This window comes from Onychomys torridus, chromosome 3, assembly GCF_903995425.1.
Source record: "Onychomys torridus chromosome 3, mOncTor1.1, whole genome shotgun sequence".
Lineage (NCBI taxonomy): Eukaryota > Metazoa > Chordata > Mammalia > Rodentia > Cricetidae > Onychomys > Onychomys torridus.
The window spans coordinates 32090864-32105979 of record NC_050445.1 but is presented as its reverse complement, the minus strand read 5'-3'; the positions used below and the strand labels follow the sequence as shown (position 1 = coordinate 32105979).

General features: G+C 47.0%; 1 protein-coding gene across 2 annotated transcripts in view; it reads right to left on the bottom strand.

Moving 5' to 3' along the window:
- Atp6v0a4 (ATPase H+ transporting V0 subunit a4) overlaps positions 1–15116 on the bottom strand; it is an 87925-nt gene that overhangs the window by 11558 nt on the left and 61251 nt on the right. For both annotated transcript variants that reach the window (XM_036181021.1, XM_036181022.1), the window contains 3 exons: positions 14460–14599; positions 11457–11614; positions 8684–8777 (listed from right to left, as the gene is read on the bottom strand). In XM_036181021.1, the coding sequence (XP_036036914.1) occupies positions 8684–8777; positions 11457–11614; positions 14460–14599 (392 nt within the window). The remainder of the gene's footprint in view (positions 1–8683; positions 8778–11456; positions 11615–14459; positions 14600–15116) is intronic.

Below are 15116 nucleotides of genomic sequence, written 5' to 3'. Positions count from 1 at the left end.
GATGCTGCTCGGGAGATGACAACACGCACGTTAGGCTCAGGAAAGGGGAAGGACGGTGGTTATAACCACAACTGTGGTGACAAAGTGTGAGAGTCACTGATGCCATTGATCAGATACCCAAGTGCTGGAAGGAACCGGAGATAAGGACTGCCAAGATGGCCCAGTGATAAGGGTGCTTGTGGTCAAGCCTGGCTACCTGTGCTGGTTAGTGTTTATCAACTTGACAAACTAGAGTCACCTGTCACCTCCGTCAGATTGGCCTGTGGGCCATTTTCATCATTAGTTATTGATGTATGAGGCCCAGGCCACTGTGGGTGGTTCCATCCCTAGGCAGGTGTTCCTGGGTTGTATATGGAAACCAACTAAGCAAGCTGTGAGGAGCAAGCCAGCAAACAGCTCCCCTCCCTAGCCTCTGCTTCAGTTCCTGCCTCTGCTTCCCCAATAATGAACTGTAATCTGTGAGGCTCAATAGCCCTTTCCTCTCCAAGTTGTTTGTGGTCACGGTATTTATTATAATAATAGAGAGCAAACCGAAACATGACCTGAATTCTATCCCTGGAACCCAGGTAACTCAGGAAGGAGAAAACCAACAAAGTTGTCTTCTAACCTCCACATGCATTCTATGGCATGCATGCTTCCCCTCATAAATCACACACACACACACACACACACACACACACACCACACCTCACACAACACATAAGGAATACCTCACACAACACACACACACATACCTCATACAACACACACCTCACACAACACATAACAAACACCTCACAGCTGGGCGTTGGTGGCCTACGCCTTTAATCCCAGCACTTGGGAGGCAGAGCCAGGCGGATCTCTGTGAGTTCGAGGCCAGCCTGGGCTACCAACTGAGTTCCAGGAAAGGCGCAAAGCTACACAGAGAAACCCTGTCTTGAAAAAACAACAACACACACCTAACACACACACACACACACACACACACACACACACACACATACACACACACACACGAAAACCAAAAGATGTATTGTTTGTCTTGTGCCAAATGGAAAGACATTCTGAATTACTATGGAGAGTCTCAAACTTGCCTCAGTTCCTTTATGAATGGCCTGCAGAGTGCTGACCAAAGAATGGACCCCAACTCCTTCTTTATAGTAGCCTGTTTTGCTCTGAGTTCCTGGAATACTTCACAGGGCAAAGCATTTCCCAGAACCTTCTTTTTTTTATTAATTTAATTATTTTTTAATTTTTTTAATATTTATTTATTACATATACAGTATTCTGCCTGCATGTATCCCTGCAGGCCAGAAGAGGGCACCAGATCTCATTACAGATGGTTGTGAGCCACCATGTGGGTGCTGAGAATTGAACTCAGGTCCTCTGGAAGAGCAGTCAGTGCTCTTAACCTCTGAGCCATCTCTCCAGCCCTTCCTAACAACATCTTCATCAATATTCCCTTGCCCACTTTCTCTCCATTTCCTTAAATTCCATTCAATGTGTGTTCTAATTATCCTTCACCTTTCCTTCCATGTCTCCCTCTCCCTCATCACTTGTGAGTCTGAATACAAAGGGAAGCCTGCTGGACTCTTAGGTGGGGATCTGTAGGCTGGCTTCTCTATTGGGCTCTCATTGTGAGCAAGAAACCCCATAGCAGAGCGGCCTGAGCAGAGGCGCCTACCACCCTCCCCTGATGTCCACCTCTGGGGCCTTTTAAAGACCCCTAGCCAGTGCTCCGAACCTGTGAGCCATCTCTCTCCAGCCCATCCCAGAACCTTGTTAAGCCATCTCTACAATCAACTGTCAGAACCACTATGGATAAGATAGGACGCCTGCCTTCCATACATGGCATTGACTAATAGTGACACACGTTCCTATCCAGCCCTAAACAGAGATACAGAGCAGCTGGAGGACTAGTCAGGGTCTCACTCGGGCTGATGGTCCTCCTTGTCAGAGAAAGCTCATTAACCCTGTGGTCTCCATTCCCATCCCAAGTCCTTGCTCCGACCCTTGACCTCACATGAAATTCAAGCACATCCCATAATGTCTGCGAGATGTGCCCTCTTAAAGATAACAAATCCACACAGCCTTCTCACCTTCCATCACAAACAACCTCCTACTCCAAAAGGATTTCCTTCTCAGGGGCTGTATCAGTTACTTGTCTGTTGCTATGATGAAACACCATGACCAAGGTAACTCATGGAAGAAAGAGTTTGACTCATGGTTCCAGAGGGATAAGAGTCCATCATGGCAGAGAAGCATCGTGGCATGAAATCCAGAGCAGGAAGCTGAAAACTCACATCCTCAACCACAAGTATGAAACAGAGAGACCTTTCCATCTCAAAGCCCATGCCTAGGAATGTACTTCTCCAGCAAGGCTGCACCACCTTCACCTCCACAACAGGACCACCAAGGACCAAGTACTGAAATGCCTGAGATTATAGGGGATATTCTCATTCAAACTACAACACAGGCCAATATCCAGTTAGGCACAGCCTTAGTACACACTCATCCTGTTCATCCCCACTGTGTGCGCACATACTCATATATAGGACACAAATAAACATGCTGTTAGGAGCTACATACAGCTCAGGGTCTCTCTGCAGTATTCTGAGCAGCTGTCAGCCGGCCACCGTAGGATGGGAGACCAGTAGGATGGAAGGACTATTGAGGTCCAGCCCTTTGATGGCCTTTTCCCAGGGTCCGTGGAAGAATCTAACAACCAGCTAAGGAATCTAATCGGAACGATATCAAATGAATCTATGTGCACAAAACCCTTTAGTCCGTTCACTTTATTCTCTCTCTGCACAGCTTCTATTCAGCTCTCTTAGCTCCTTTCTTGCCTGATTTCTCTACATCTGTATGCTGTTCCCTCCATGTGCCATTACAATTCCTTCATCTAGTTCTGCCCCATCTGGGTTCACGTCCATCTAGTTCTTTCCCATCTTAGCTCCTCTCTTTATTTTTCTAAGTTCTCCCTCTCCTTAGTTCTTCATCTCCTTCTTCCCCATCTTCCATCTCATTCCTCTAGTCCTCTCTTCTAATCTTCCCGTCATCTTTTCCCCAGTCCAGTTTAAACATACATCACACCCACAGATCTCTGACTCTCCTGCTTTCTGGTTGGGCAGGGCAACCTGCATCCCAGCTAGATGTACCTGATAAGTGAAAGCCCTTTACTTCTGGGTTAATGGTTAGAGGGAGATCTAGAACTAAGATGGCACTTGGAAGGAAGAAGGTTAAGCTTAATCAGCACGTCCGCCAAGCCTGGGCAGTTGTCTGATGGTAGATTTTTATCTTCCCTCAGGAACTGACAGTCTGGATGCTGCAGTCTGTTCTTAGAAAGTCTGGGAAGAATCTCAGATAACATACTTTCGTCCAGAAAAGCTCCTGGCTGAATGTTGCTAATGACAGCCTGAAAATAAGGGTCTGGCTGTGTGACTGCTGTTAGCACAGCTGGGGGGTGTTATCCAAATACTTTAATTGTATAGGGGAAATTATACCCAATGAGTGATCAAACACACTGTTCTAGGAATGTAAGAGCTAAAATAGCATGCAAGAAATTCTTTGCAGGAGACAGCTAATATTCAAAAGCTTCCTTGAGTCTTGGCTCTATCCTCTGGAAAGGCCCTTGGCTTCTTCCAGGTGTAGCTTTGTCATAGTCAGCTGAATTCCTACTTCATATTTCTGCGGCTCCCAGCAGACTGCAGCTACTGGTATCCCAACACTAGAGGCACCTCCTCTACTCTTGGCACAGCTACCCTGGTATCTAAACTGTCCTAGACTTGCCCTCTGACCCTGCCTTTCTTTGGCCATCAGGGCGACCCATGTCTACAGCATCACTCAGTGTAGTGAGGGTAGAGTCTGTAACACACTATAGATGCAGCCAATCAGATAAACTAGAAATGCTAAAGGTTAAGTACCAGGCACATTCCAGTCCCTTCAGATGTACTTATCTCATTTAAGTCCAAAAGACTCTGAGCTAGATATAAATATTCTGGTTATATAGATAAACTTACAGAGAATTAACCATAACCTTAGAAAGAATAAGTGACCGATTGTGGTAGTTTGAATAGGAATGGCCCCCATAGACTCATGTGTTTGAATGCTTGACCTATAGGGAGTGGCACTATTAGGAGGTATGGCCATGTTGCAATAGGTGTGGCCTTGTTGGACGAAGTGTGTCTTGTGGGAGCAGGCTTTGAGATCTCCTATGCTCAAGTTATGCCCAGTGTGGCACACAGTTCATTTCCTGTTGCCTGTGGATCAGGGTGTAGAATTTTCAGCTCCTCCAGCACCATGTCTGCCCACATGCTGCCATGCTTCCCACCATGACAATAATGGACTCAATCTCTGAAACTGCAAACCAGCCCCAATTAAATGTTTTCCTTTGTAAGAGTTGCCATGGTCATAGTGTCTATTTACAGCAATAGAAACCCTATCTAAGACACCAATGTACCTTGAAACAAACACATATCATGTGCATGCACTAGACTGATCTACCTGCTAAGCAATCTCAGGGCTAAGGCTGTTACACCCAGTCTCCAGGTGACAAAATAGACACAGAGCTGTTCAATTGTTCAAAGTCACAAAGCAACAAATGGAAAACCCAAGATTTAGACACAGGCAGCCGAATTCCAGAACACCGGTTCTTAACCACTGTGTCTCCTCTGAGTGTGGCTCAGGGCAGAGCACTTGCCTGCCATGCACAAGACATTGGGTTCAGTTCTCTTAGTGAAAAAGGAAACTAAAAACACTGTAAAGTGGGTTGGGGATTTAGCTCAGTGGTAGAGCGCTTGCCTAGCAAGCGCAAGGCCCTGGGTTCAATCCTCAAATCCTCAGCTCAAAAAAATTAAAAATTAAAAATTAAAAAAAATAAAATAAAATAATAAAAAAAAACAAAACACTGTAAGGCTGCTGTGCTATGATGAAGGCCAGATATTTTGTGACCCAAGTCACAGGAAAATGCTCAACACAGTGAATGGATGCACAGAGGAAAACTTATGATATGCAATGATTAAACCCCTCATCGGTCTCTGAGCCAAACACTGAGAGGCACAAACATGTAAGGAGCACAGCTGCCAGGCCTGCTGCTCTCTACAATGTTTTATAGTTTGTGGATTTTCAATCACATGTGTGTGATTTTAAGACAAGAAATTGTGTGTGTGTGTGTGTGTGTGTGTGTGTGTGTGTGTGTGTGTAGTGTGGGGGATAGACCCCAAGGTTTCCCGTATGCAAGTTCTAAATGTTTCCAGTTTCCTCCTTACTTAGGCATCCCACTTCATTCTATTTTCTCCCCTTTCAAAGTTGTGGTCAGGTGGCAAAGTTGCACACAGGGCAGAAACTCTGGACCACTTGGCTGTCTTTATTTTGTTACTCTTTTTAATATTACTTTTCTATTAATCAAGACGCTGGAGAGATGGCTCAGTGGTTAAGGGCACTGACTGCTCTTCCAGATGACTGGGCTTCCCAGTACCCACAGGGCAGCCCACAGCCATGTGTTAGCTCTTCAGCCCCAGGGGATCTGACACCATCTGCCAGCCCCTGTGGGCAAGTTAACAGTCAAAGGAATTGGTTTCATTATGGCATTCTTCACATGAATGTGCCACCATACTTTGCTCCACTTCATTCTCCTCAGGCTTCGTTCTCCCAAGGCCACACTGCTTCCCCCTCTGCCTGGTTCCCTTCCTGGCCCCCAGACAACCATCACTTTCTGCTTTATGTCGGTCAGATTCCATTGCTGTCTGTCCTTGTGTTTTGTCAACTTGACACAAACTAGAGTCATTTGAGAAGAGATCATCAGTTGCCACCACCAGATTGGCCAGTTGGAATTTTCCTGATGGATGGATGATGTTTGAGGATCCAGCCCACGATGGACATACCAGCGAGGGCGGGTGGTCCTGGGTGGTGGAAGAGAGCAAGCCTGGGGGAGCAAGCCAGTATGCAGCATGACTCCACTGCTTCTGCTTCAGTTCCTGCCTCCAGGTTCCTGCCCTGGCTTCTTTCGATGGTGGACTGTGATGTGAAAGTGTGAGCCAAATAAACCCTTCTTCTCCAAGCTGCTTTTGTTCATGGTGTCTTATCACAACAATGGAAAGCCAACTAAGACACCGTCTCCTTTTCTCCCCTTCCCTTAAGACAGCATGTCTTTTCATGATGGCCCTTCTCATCCCTCCTCCATCCCCCTGCACACACTTTAAATCTAGGCTTTGTACAAGGGAAAACAAGCAGCCTCGGTCTTTCTGCAATAGGCTAATTTAGTCCAACATAGTAATTTCCAGTTTCATCCATTGCCCTGCAAATGCCGTAATTTCATTTTTTCTTTATGGCTGAATAAAATCTCATTGTGTACATGTACTATGTTTTCCTTAGCCATTCATGTGTTGATGGACAGCTAGGCAGGTTCCATTTCCTGGCTGCATGGATGTGCAGGTGTGTCTGTGGTATAGGGCTGGGGGGACGACACTAGCTGGGTCATATAGTTCTATTTTCAGGTTTTTGAGGGATGGCCATACTGACTTCTGTGATGGCCGCATGTGTTTCATCCCCCCAACCCAGGGTGTGCAAAGGTTCCCCGACATTCTCGGTTTATAAGTGTGAAGTTCTCCATCCCTGCTGAGTCCGAGGCGCAGAACTGGACAGGTGGGGTTTGCTGATGGGTGGGTGTGGGCTGTGCAGGAAGAGAAGGTAGGAAGAATGGGCTTCAAAGCAAAGGAAGTCACCAGACCCTGACATCTCCTCCAAACTCCCCACTGCCTGCTTCCTGGTCATGCCGCCTGACCAGTGAGAACACCTTCCACTCTGCAAAGAGGGCAACACACGGCATGGAGCTGGAGAGACGGCTCACAGTCAAGAGCCCAGACTGCTCTTTCAGAGCTTGCTTCCAGCACCCACATCTGGCTCACAACCACCTGCAACTCCAGCTCCAGGCAGGGGATCTGATGCTTCTGGCTTGCTAGTGCACCTACACTCGTGTGCACATGCCCACACAGAGACACACACATACACAGAATGTAAAACAAAATCTTTAAAAATATCGGCGACTCATTTGTCTTTTACACTTTGCAGTTTACAAATTGGCTTTCAAGGATTCTACTTGTTTTGATAAAACTTAGACTATAACTGGAACTGGGCTGTAGGTCAGAAAATTCCCAGGCAATGCTTTCTGCTTTTATTGGGGAGAACCCAGGGAAACTGGAGGAGATGACCATGAGGGACTGACAGGGAGGCCGCTGGAGAGCCACTGTCAGACCCACACTGCTCCCTCCCTCCTCCCCCCAGACAGGGCTTCCCTGTGTAACAGTCCTGGCTATCCTGGAACTCAAGAGATTCACCTGCCTCTGCCTCCCAAGTGCTGGGATTAAAGGTGTGTGCCACCACCGCCCTGTCGGACCCACACTGTTTACTCCCAGCTGCTGAAACTCAAACTGGCTACTCAGGCTCTGTCCCAGTCAGAGCTGAGAAAAATATTCATTACGTTCAAGCCTACAGGAGGCATGGTTGATTGGGAGCACAACACCGCCACCTGGTGGTTGTATGCTCTGGCTTTATATGAATGAACGTGTGTATCCATTCACAACTCAGGCATTTTTTTTTTTTTTTCCCCTCTACTCAGAGATCACACAGTATAAGGCTTTGGGAGATGCCACATCTTAGTTGATTGCAACAAACCAATAAATAAAATGAAACATTTTAAATCCACAGGAGCCTTGGGAGACAACTCAGTCTATGAAGTGTGTGGTGGTATTGTGTTTTGCCACACAAGTGTGAGAACCCAGGTTTGATCCCAGAACTCATGTAAAAATGTGTGGTGGTGTGTGCTTTTAGTCCCAGAACTGGGGAGGCAAAGACCATGAGCCCTGGGGCTCACTTCACCGGCCAGCCAGTCTAGCTTATTGGCAAAGCTCAGGTCTCAGTGAGAAACCTTGTCTCAAAACACAAGGTATGCTGAAGATGACAATGTTGACCTCTGGCCTACGAAAAAATCATACTATACAGTGCAAAAGTAAGATGTTACCCAGGGGGGGGGGGGCAAAGTAGGGGACTTTGTTAGGATATTAAGTAACTTATTTAATATACATACTTTCTAGGCAACCAAAGTAAGAGCACATGCAGGAACTGTCCACCAGCTCTTCTTTTTCCTTTTTTGAGGCAGGATCTCTCACTGGCCAAGCAGGCTAGGGTGCATAGCTAGTGAGTTAGCCCCAGGGATCTGCCTGTCTCTACCTCCTGATGTTGGGATTCCAAGTGCATACCTCCACATCTAGATTATTGTTGCTTATTCTTTGAGACAGGGTCTCACTGTGGAGACCAGGCTGGCCTCAAACTCATAGAAATCCTCCTGCTTTGGTCTCTGAGCATTGGCATTACAGGTATGCACCACCATGGCCAGCCCACATCTGGCTTTTGACTGGTCCTCCTGCTTGTAACACCAGGCACCTTGCCCACTGAGCTTCCTCTCCAGGCTGCAAGAGCCTTTTTGAAGTTATCATTAACCAGCAGAGAGATAGCTGCCAGAGAAGCAGCAGCCAGGAGGCTATACAGAGTCCCGGGCACAGTGGCGGTCATCTACTGATCCTAGCTCTGCCTGCCACACAAGCCTGAGTTACCCCATCTCACCCTCGGTTTGTTGTTCCATCTCTAGTCAGAGATCTCGACCACATGTTGACCATAACTGACGTCTCACCCTGGAAGACATTCTTACCGGATCAATCCCAAATGGGTAGGGATTTCCAGAATACACTCCTGGGATGGCCGGGTCCAGCTGCAAATACTGACTCTTTTCCATGACATGAGCACTACAAAGACAAAGTGGGGGTACAGAAGTCATAGAATGATAATCTGTCAAGGGCAGAAATACTATAGTGTCATCAGCCATGAGCGTCCAAGCCAACCAGAGCCCAGATGCTGGCATGGCGGCAGTTTGGTTCACTCAGTGGCTCCATGTTTGGTCACAGAATAGCTAACCATGTGTCAGGTACTGTCCTGAGCCCTGAAGCTTCTGAAGTTACCCTCTTCAGAAGTACGGACTGGGCCGAGGGGAACAGACAGCAAAGGAGCAGAGGTTAGAGCAGGTCCCAGCCATGCGACACCTGGGCCAGTCCTGATGGGCAGATGGACTTTTTACACACAGACCTTTATCTCTGTGAAATTCAAGCCCTCCCCCAAAAACAAAGGGGAAAAAAATGAGGAACTGGGTCTGGCTACCTCTGTTCCCTAGTGGCTAGGTTACTAATCTGTGCTGCCATGCCCAGCATGCCCACCCTTTGAAGTGGATACTGGGGCTCTGGATTTGCGTCTGCATGTTGGAACAGCAAGCCAGGTAAGAAATGTTCCCAGCCCCATTTTTTTTTATGAGTCTCTATAGGAAACCCAAGGAGTATGTGTTTGAAATAAAGAAACTGACCACTGTGACAAGATGCCCAGAAAAGCACTCTCCTGCTGCTGCATCACTGTGCCATGGTCTCAGACAGTGGCTTGGGACACCAGGAAGCCTATTTGGGCAGCACTAGCATGCTGCCTTCCTTATTGGGCTATACACCCAAACCCAGTGACCACAGGAAGTCTCCAGAAAGACACCATGCCACGTGTCAGAGGAAGCGGGCCCAGGGCCCAAGCTCAGCATGAAAGCACGTCATCTCTGGTGACAGAGGACTGCAACTTTCTCCACCTCACCAAGAACACGGTTCTGCTTTATGCTATCTCAACACTGGGGCGTGTGCTGAGCACTGTCCACCCTGACTCTAGGGTGTCTGAAGAGCCTGGAGCTGGAAGGGCCATTTGCAGGTACATTAAAGACATACACTCATACCCACGTCTGCAGAGCAGCAAGCCCACTCCACAGGGGAACAAAATTTCATGTAGTTTTGGGAAACCATACAGATTTAATATATTTTGAAACAGTTCTTCAAGACATCTCTTCAGATGCCTATTCACTATAAGGGCAGACCACAAATACAGACATGATGTAGCTTCAGTCCTAGATTTCATTTTTCTTCATTACTTTATCATTGCCATCCTCTACCCCCCAGAACTCGGGCCTTCCAGAAAAACCAAATGAGATCTGCCAGAACCTCCACATCTCAAACTAAAAATTGTCACCATCTGGGCTGGGGATGCGGTCAGTAGTGGTCCACTTGCTTGTACCAGGACCTGATCTCAGTCCTCTTACTAAAAAATCAAACACCTTCCATTTTCTACAGAAAGCTTATTTAAGCCTTCTGACAATGGTTAGCAAATAAAATGCCCTGAAGAAAGTTCCCTCGAGCTAATCTCCTCACATGAGACTGCTTGTTTTCTCTCTCCCTTCTTAGATGTCCTCTACAGGCTTGAGTGGAAAAATAAAACCCTTGGATTTCCTTAAATAGAAATGCCATAGGCTGGGCATGGTGAGGCAGAGGCAGGCAGATCTCTAAAAGTTCAAGGCCAGCGCTATGTAGTGAGACCTTGTCTCAAAAATCGGAAGGAAGGAAGGAAGGAAGGAAGGAAGGAAGGAAGGAAGGAAGGAAGGAAGGAAGAAAGGAAACAATATTCCCATGATAGGAGAGGGAAGAGGCAGGACCAAAAACGAGGCTGTAACTGCACCATTTCTGTCTCTCTCCAACTCGGAACCTCCCTCTCCCCAGACCCCCATCCTCGAAATCTTGTGCTTCCAGTCTGATTAGCTGCTAAAACAGTTGTGGAAAGTACGTGAGAGATGTAGTCTGTGCAGTTACAGTTAGAGAGCTTCTGGTTGCCTGCTTCCATCCGGCTAGCTCCGCCCACCCTCCTGACTGTCAGCCACAAGCAAATTCAGGAAGCTGCCAATGCAAACTCTCAATCTCCTCCCTGCTCTTAATATTGAACTCTGGCTTTTCTGGACAGCCTAAGGAAATGTCCCGCTGCAGGGGGTGGGGCCTGAACACTGGAAGTGAGGGTCTGCGTACTTTGTCATCTGTGCCCGCCTCGTGTAAGGCAAAGGCTTCACTAAACTCCCAGTTGGTGGTTGGAGATTTCACTCTCCCTCCATCTCCACACAAGAACAAAGGACTCTGCTGACCTGGCCCTCTTCTCCGTGAAGCTATCTCTCTGCAATACGATAGCCAGTTCAGTGGCTGGGAAGTGGTACTGGTCTTGCACACAAGATAAAACTGGAATCCTCGGACTGAAGAGCAGGCTTGGCAGTTAAGAGCACTGGCTGCTCTTGCAGAGGACCCAAGTTCAATTCCCAGCTAAAAACCATCTAACTGCAGTTCCATGGGATCCAATGCCCTCTTCTGACCTCTGCTGCACACACATTGTACACATACATACATGTAGGTAAAACATTCATACATATAAAGTGCTAATAAATAAATCTTTTTTAAAAAACTGCATCATTAGGTGAAACTTCAGGGGCATCTGTGATCAGAGCCATGTGGAAACTCTCCCAGCTGTAGAGATAGTCACTGAGGTCTTTGGATGGCCATCAGGCATGCCCTGGCAGGCTGTAAACTTACTTCCACGTGCCATTTCTGAACATAGGCTGGACACTCCAAGAGGATCCAAAGATGTTAAAAGATTTGGAGAAGCAGTCATTGTAGATCAAGCCGGTGTAGATGGAGAACACGCCCATGAGCAGGATCAGGTAACGCCCATTGAAGAAGGTGTTCCAGATCTGGCCCAGGGATACAGAAAGGGCAAGTTGTCAGTGGGGTCTGAAGAGATGCAGGAGATGGGATGTCGCCAGCACCAGTAGTGTGGACCAAGGCATCATATTCCCACATGCCAAGGTGACCTGAGCTTATACGGGTTAATCAGAGACTCCCTGGCCTGTATTTACTGTGCAAACAAAAATGTGTAAGCCTCGTGTTCTTTCTTTCAGCAGAATGGACGCTGAGGCCTCATCTGCTAAGGAAGGGACTGTGGTCTCCAGCACCTCCAGGAGGGAAGCCTGAGCTGACCTCTGCTCCTCTGTCCCAGGTCAGATCTGTATTCATTGGGGACTTTGTCTTCAGAGCTGGGCTTCTGTCTGCCACATCTGCCAGGGAACGCAGTTTCTTGGGGCACTGGATATAGGTTATCCTTCATTCTAAGGTTGCTAGCTAGATACAGATATCCTTCATTCTAAGGATGCTGGGTATCACTCATTCTACGAACTGTTGACATGTTGTTTTCCAACTTTAAATGTTTCTATAGGAAATGACATCTGTTAAAAGCTTACCATGGAAGGCTGAATTGGTCACAAGACTGACCTTGCTTATGATTAACTCACAATAATAGCATGGTATTTGCTCTACCAATCCAGCCTGTGCCAAAGGACTGCAGCCATCTTACAGTCTGGAACATAGCTAAGGGCATGTTTCCACTCTGTTAAGTGTATTACCATGAGCACATCTGCCATTAACTGACTGGCAGACAAATTCCAACCCTCACAGGCACCCACGGACTTCTACCTCCAAAACAAAGTGGAAGGGCACCATGCCACAGGCAGAGAGACTTCAAGTCAAGTGTGAGGTCCCAATGTCCAGGAACCCTTGGGGTTTCTTAAAAAAAGATTCTGCCATGAACAAACATTCATGGTATTTTAAGATATGTTTTAAAGGAAGCTACAAATAATGTGTAGTTCTTGATGGCAACTTTTGAAAATTACATATCTGCAGATAAGCACAAACACACAAAATGGAAATATATTCAAAAGTATTCATCACTATCTTTCTGAAGGTGGTTGGACTGTAGTCTAAACTAAGTTCTACAATAAATGTTTTGTTTTTATAGTCAGAGTAAAGAAAGTTTTTTAAAAATTCAGAGAAGGCTAGTTTTAATTCCAGCACTCCAGAGGCAGAAGTAAACAGATCTCTATGAGTTTGAGACCAGGTTGGTTTATATAATGAGATCTTGTCTCAAAATAATAATGATGATGGTGATGATAGTGGTGGTGGCAGTGGCTGGATGTATGACTGTGCTAGAATCCTTGCTGAATACACACAAGTTCCTGAGTTTATTTCTCAATACCCCCAAAGAGCAACAAAAATCAGTGCTTTGAGGTTGCCTAGTATTGAGACTGTGGGAGTCCAGCTCCCACCTTTTCCCACCTATTCTGGGGTTCTTAGGAGGAGGAAAGGGAGATAAGAAAATATTAGATAGAAAAAGAGACCTAGCTGACAAGAAGAAAAAAAGCACAGGATAGCTTTGGGAGGGCCTGAATCAATACCCAACAGCCTTGTCCTTTATTGAAAAGGGCTTTTTATAATAATGCCAAGGGGTGGGGTAAAAGACATCCCCCTCACAAGATCAAAGCACACCGAACAGCCAAGTGTAGATTCTTCCAAACACCTGCTAAACACACCCATGAACAAATCATCCCATTATGCAGCCCTGATGAGTAATGCAAACTCAGATTCTCTGACCCTGAGAAAGTTCTAAGAAACCTCTGTGGGCTCCCACAGCCTAGCATGCATAATCTAGTGTCCAACATAGACCTGGCATAGCATTTCATGCCTGCAATCCAAGCTTCCAGAGGTAGAGACAGGAGGCTCACAAGCAAAAGGTCAACCTTGGCTGCACAATGAGTTGGAAGCCAGGCTGAAATACATGAGACTCTGTCTATGGTTGGGGATTTAGCTCAGTGGTAGAGTACTTGCCTAGCAAGCACAAGGCCCTGGGTTCGATCCTCAACTCCACAAAAAAAAAAAAAAAGTAAGCCAAAGCCCAATGCCTTGTTATACCACAGACAAAATCCCAAAAGAGCTGATGAACTTACTACAGCAAGCCACCCAAAGGAACCACCTTGCTCAAAGGCTCAAAAGCTTTATGTTGAATTGGGTTATTGGTTTTTTGAGACAGGATTTCTCTGTGTAGCCCTGGCTGTCCTGGAACTCTCTCTCTGCAGATAAGGCTGGCCTTGAACACAGAGATCCACCTGCCTCTGCCTCCTGAGTGCTGGGATTAAAGACAAGCACATGAGCCACCACCACTTGGCTGAATTGGGCTATTTTTAAACTTTGTATTTTTTTTTCTTGTTTTTCACAAATCTTGTTATTCCTTATAGTGACAATCACATACACATTTTTTTAAAAAGATTGATTCTTATGTGTATTTTTTATGTGTGAGTATATGCCACATGTGTTCAGGTGCCCAAGGAGGCCAGAAGAGGGGGCTGGATGCCCTGGAGCTGGAGTTACTGGTGGTTGTGAGCTGCCCAACAAAGGTGCTGGGAACCAAACCCAGGTCCTCTACAAGAGCACTGAGCCCTCTTAACTGCTGAGCCATCTCTCGAGCCCTTCACATATACATTTTGTTTTTGTTTTTTTGTTTGTTTGTTTGTTCAAGATAAGGTCTCACTGTCTCTTGGTTTGGCTGTCCTGGAACCCACTACATAACCTAGGGTGGTGGCCTCGAACTCAGAGATCTTCCTGTCTCTGCCTCCCAAGTGCTGGAGCTAAAGGCGTGTGCTACCAGGACCAACCTCTCGCATGCGCATTGTAATGTGCTCCCTCCGGGAACACTGGCTGACCACCTACCTCATTGGTACTCTTCTGAGCCAGCAAGCGTCTCTCATTTAGGACCATCCACAGGGCTGCCATCAGCATCACCATCCCGTGACCACAGTCTCCAAACATCACAGCGAACAGGAAGGGGAAGGTGATGATCGTGTAGGGAGCTGTAGGGGTGACGTCCACAACAGCTGAGGCCCCTGGATGGGCCCTCACCCCTGAACCAAGATTTCTCTAGAGAGGCCCCTCCTGCTGCTGGCGGGTTCCCACAAGCCTTCCTGATTGTCTCTCCCCCACCCACCATCTCCACACAGTCCCGGCGTGGTTCCCATGTGTGCGGTTCCCATGTGCCCGAGCTACCCCACGAGCACAGGTTCTCCTTTCTCGGTTTGTGGCAGCACTGGGTCTCACACAGGTGACTCAGGCTTCAAGCCTCCCACGGTCACAAAGCTAGATGGCATTTGTAGTGGTTGATCGTGACTGCTTGCTGGAAAGAATGAGATCCTGAGGGCTCTGACCTAACCCCTGGATTAATCCCTTGATAGATTCATAGGATGGTGGCATTGGGAGGGGGTGAAAGGTACAGCATGTGGTCTAAGGCCTCATCTGCTAAATAAGGAAACTGGCAGGCTGTGGTCTGGGGCATCTCCTCAGGACAGTCCCTGAGCTGGCCTTCAATGCCTG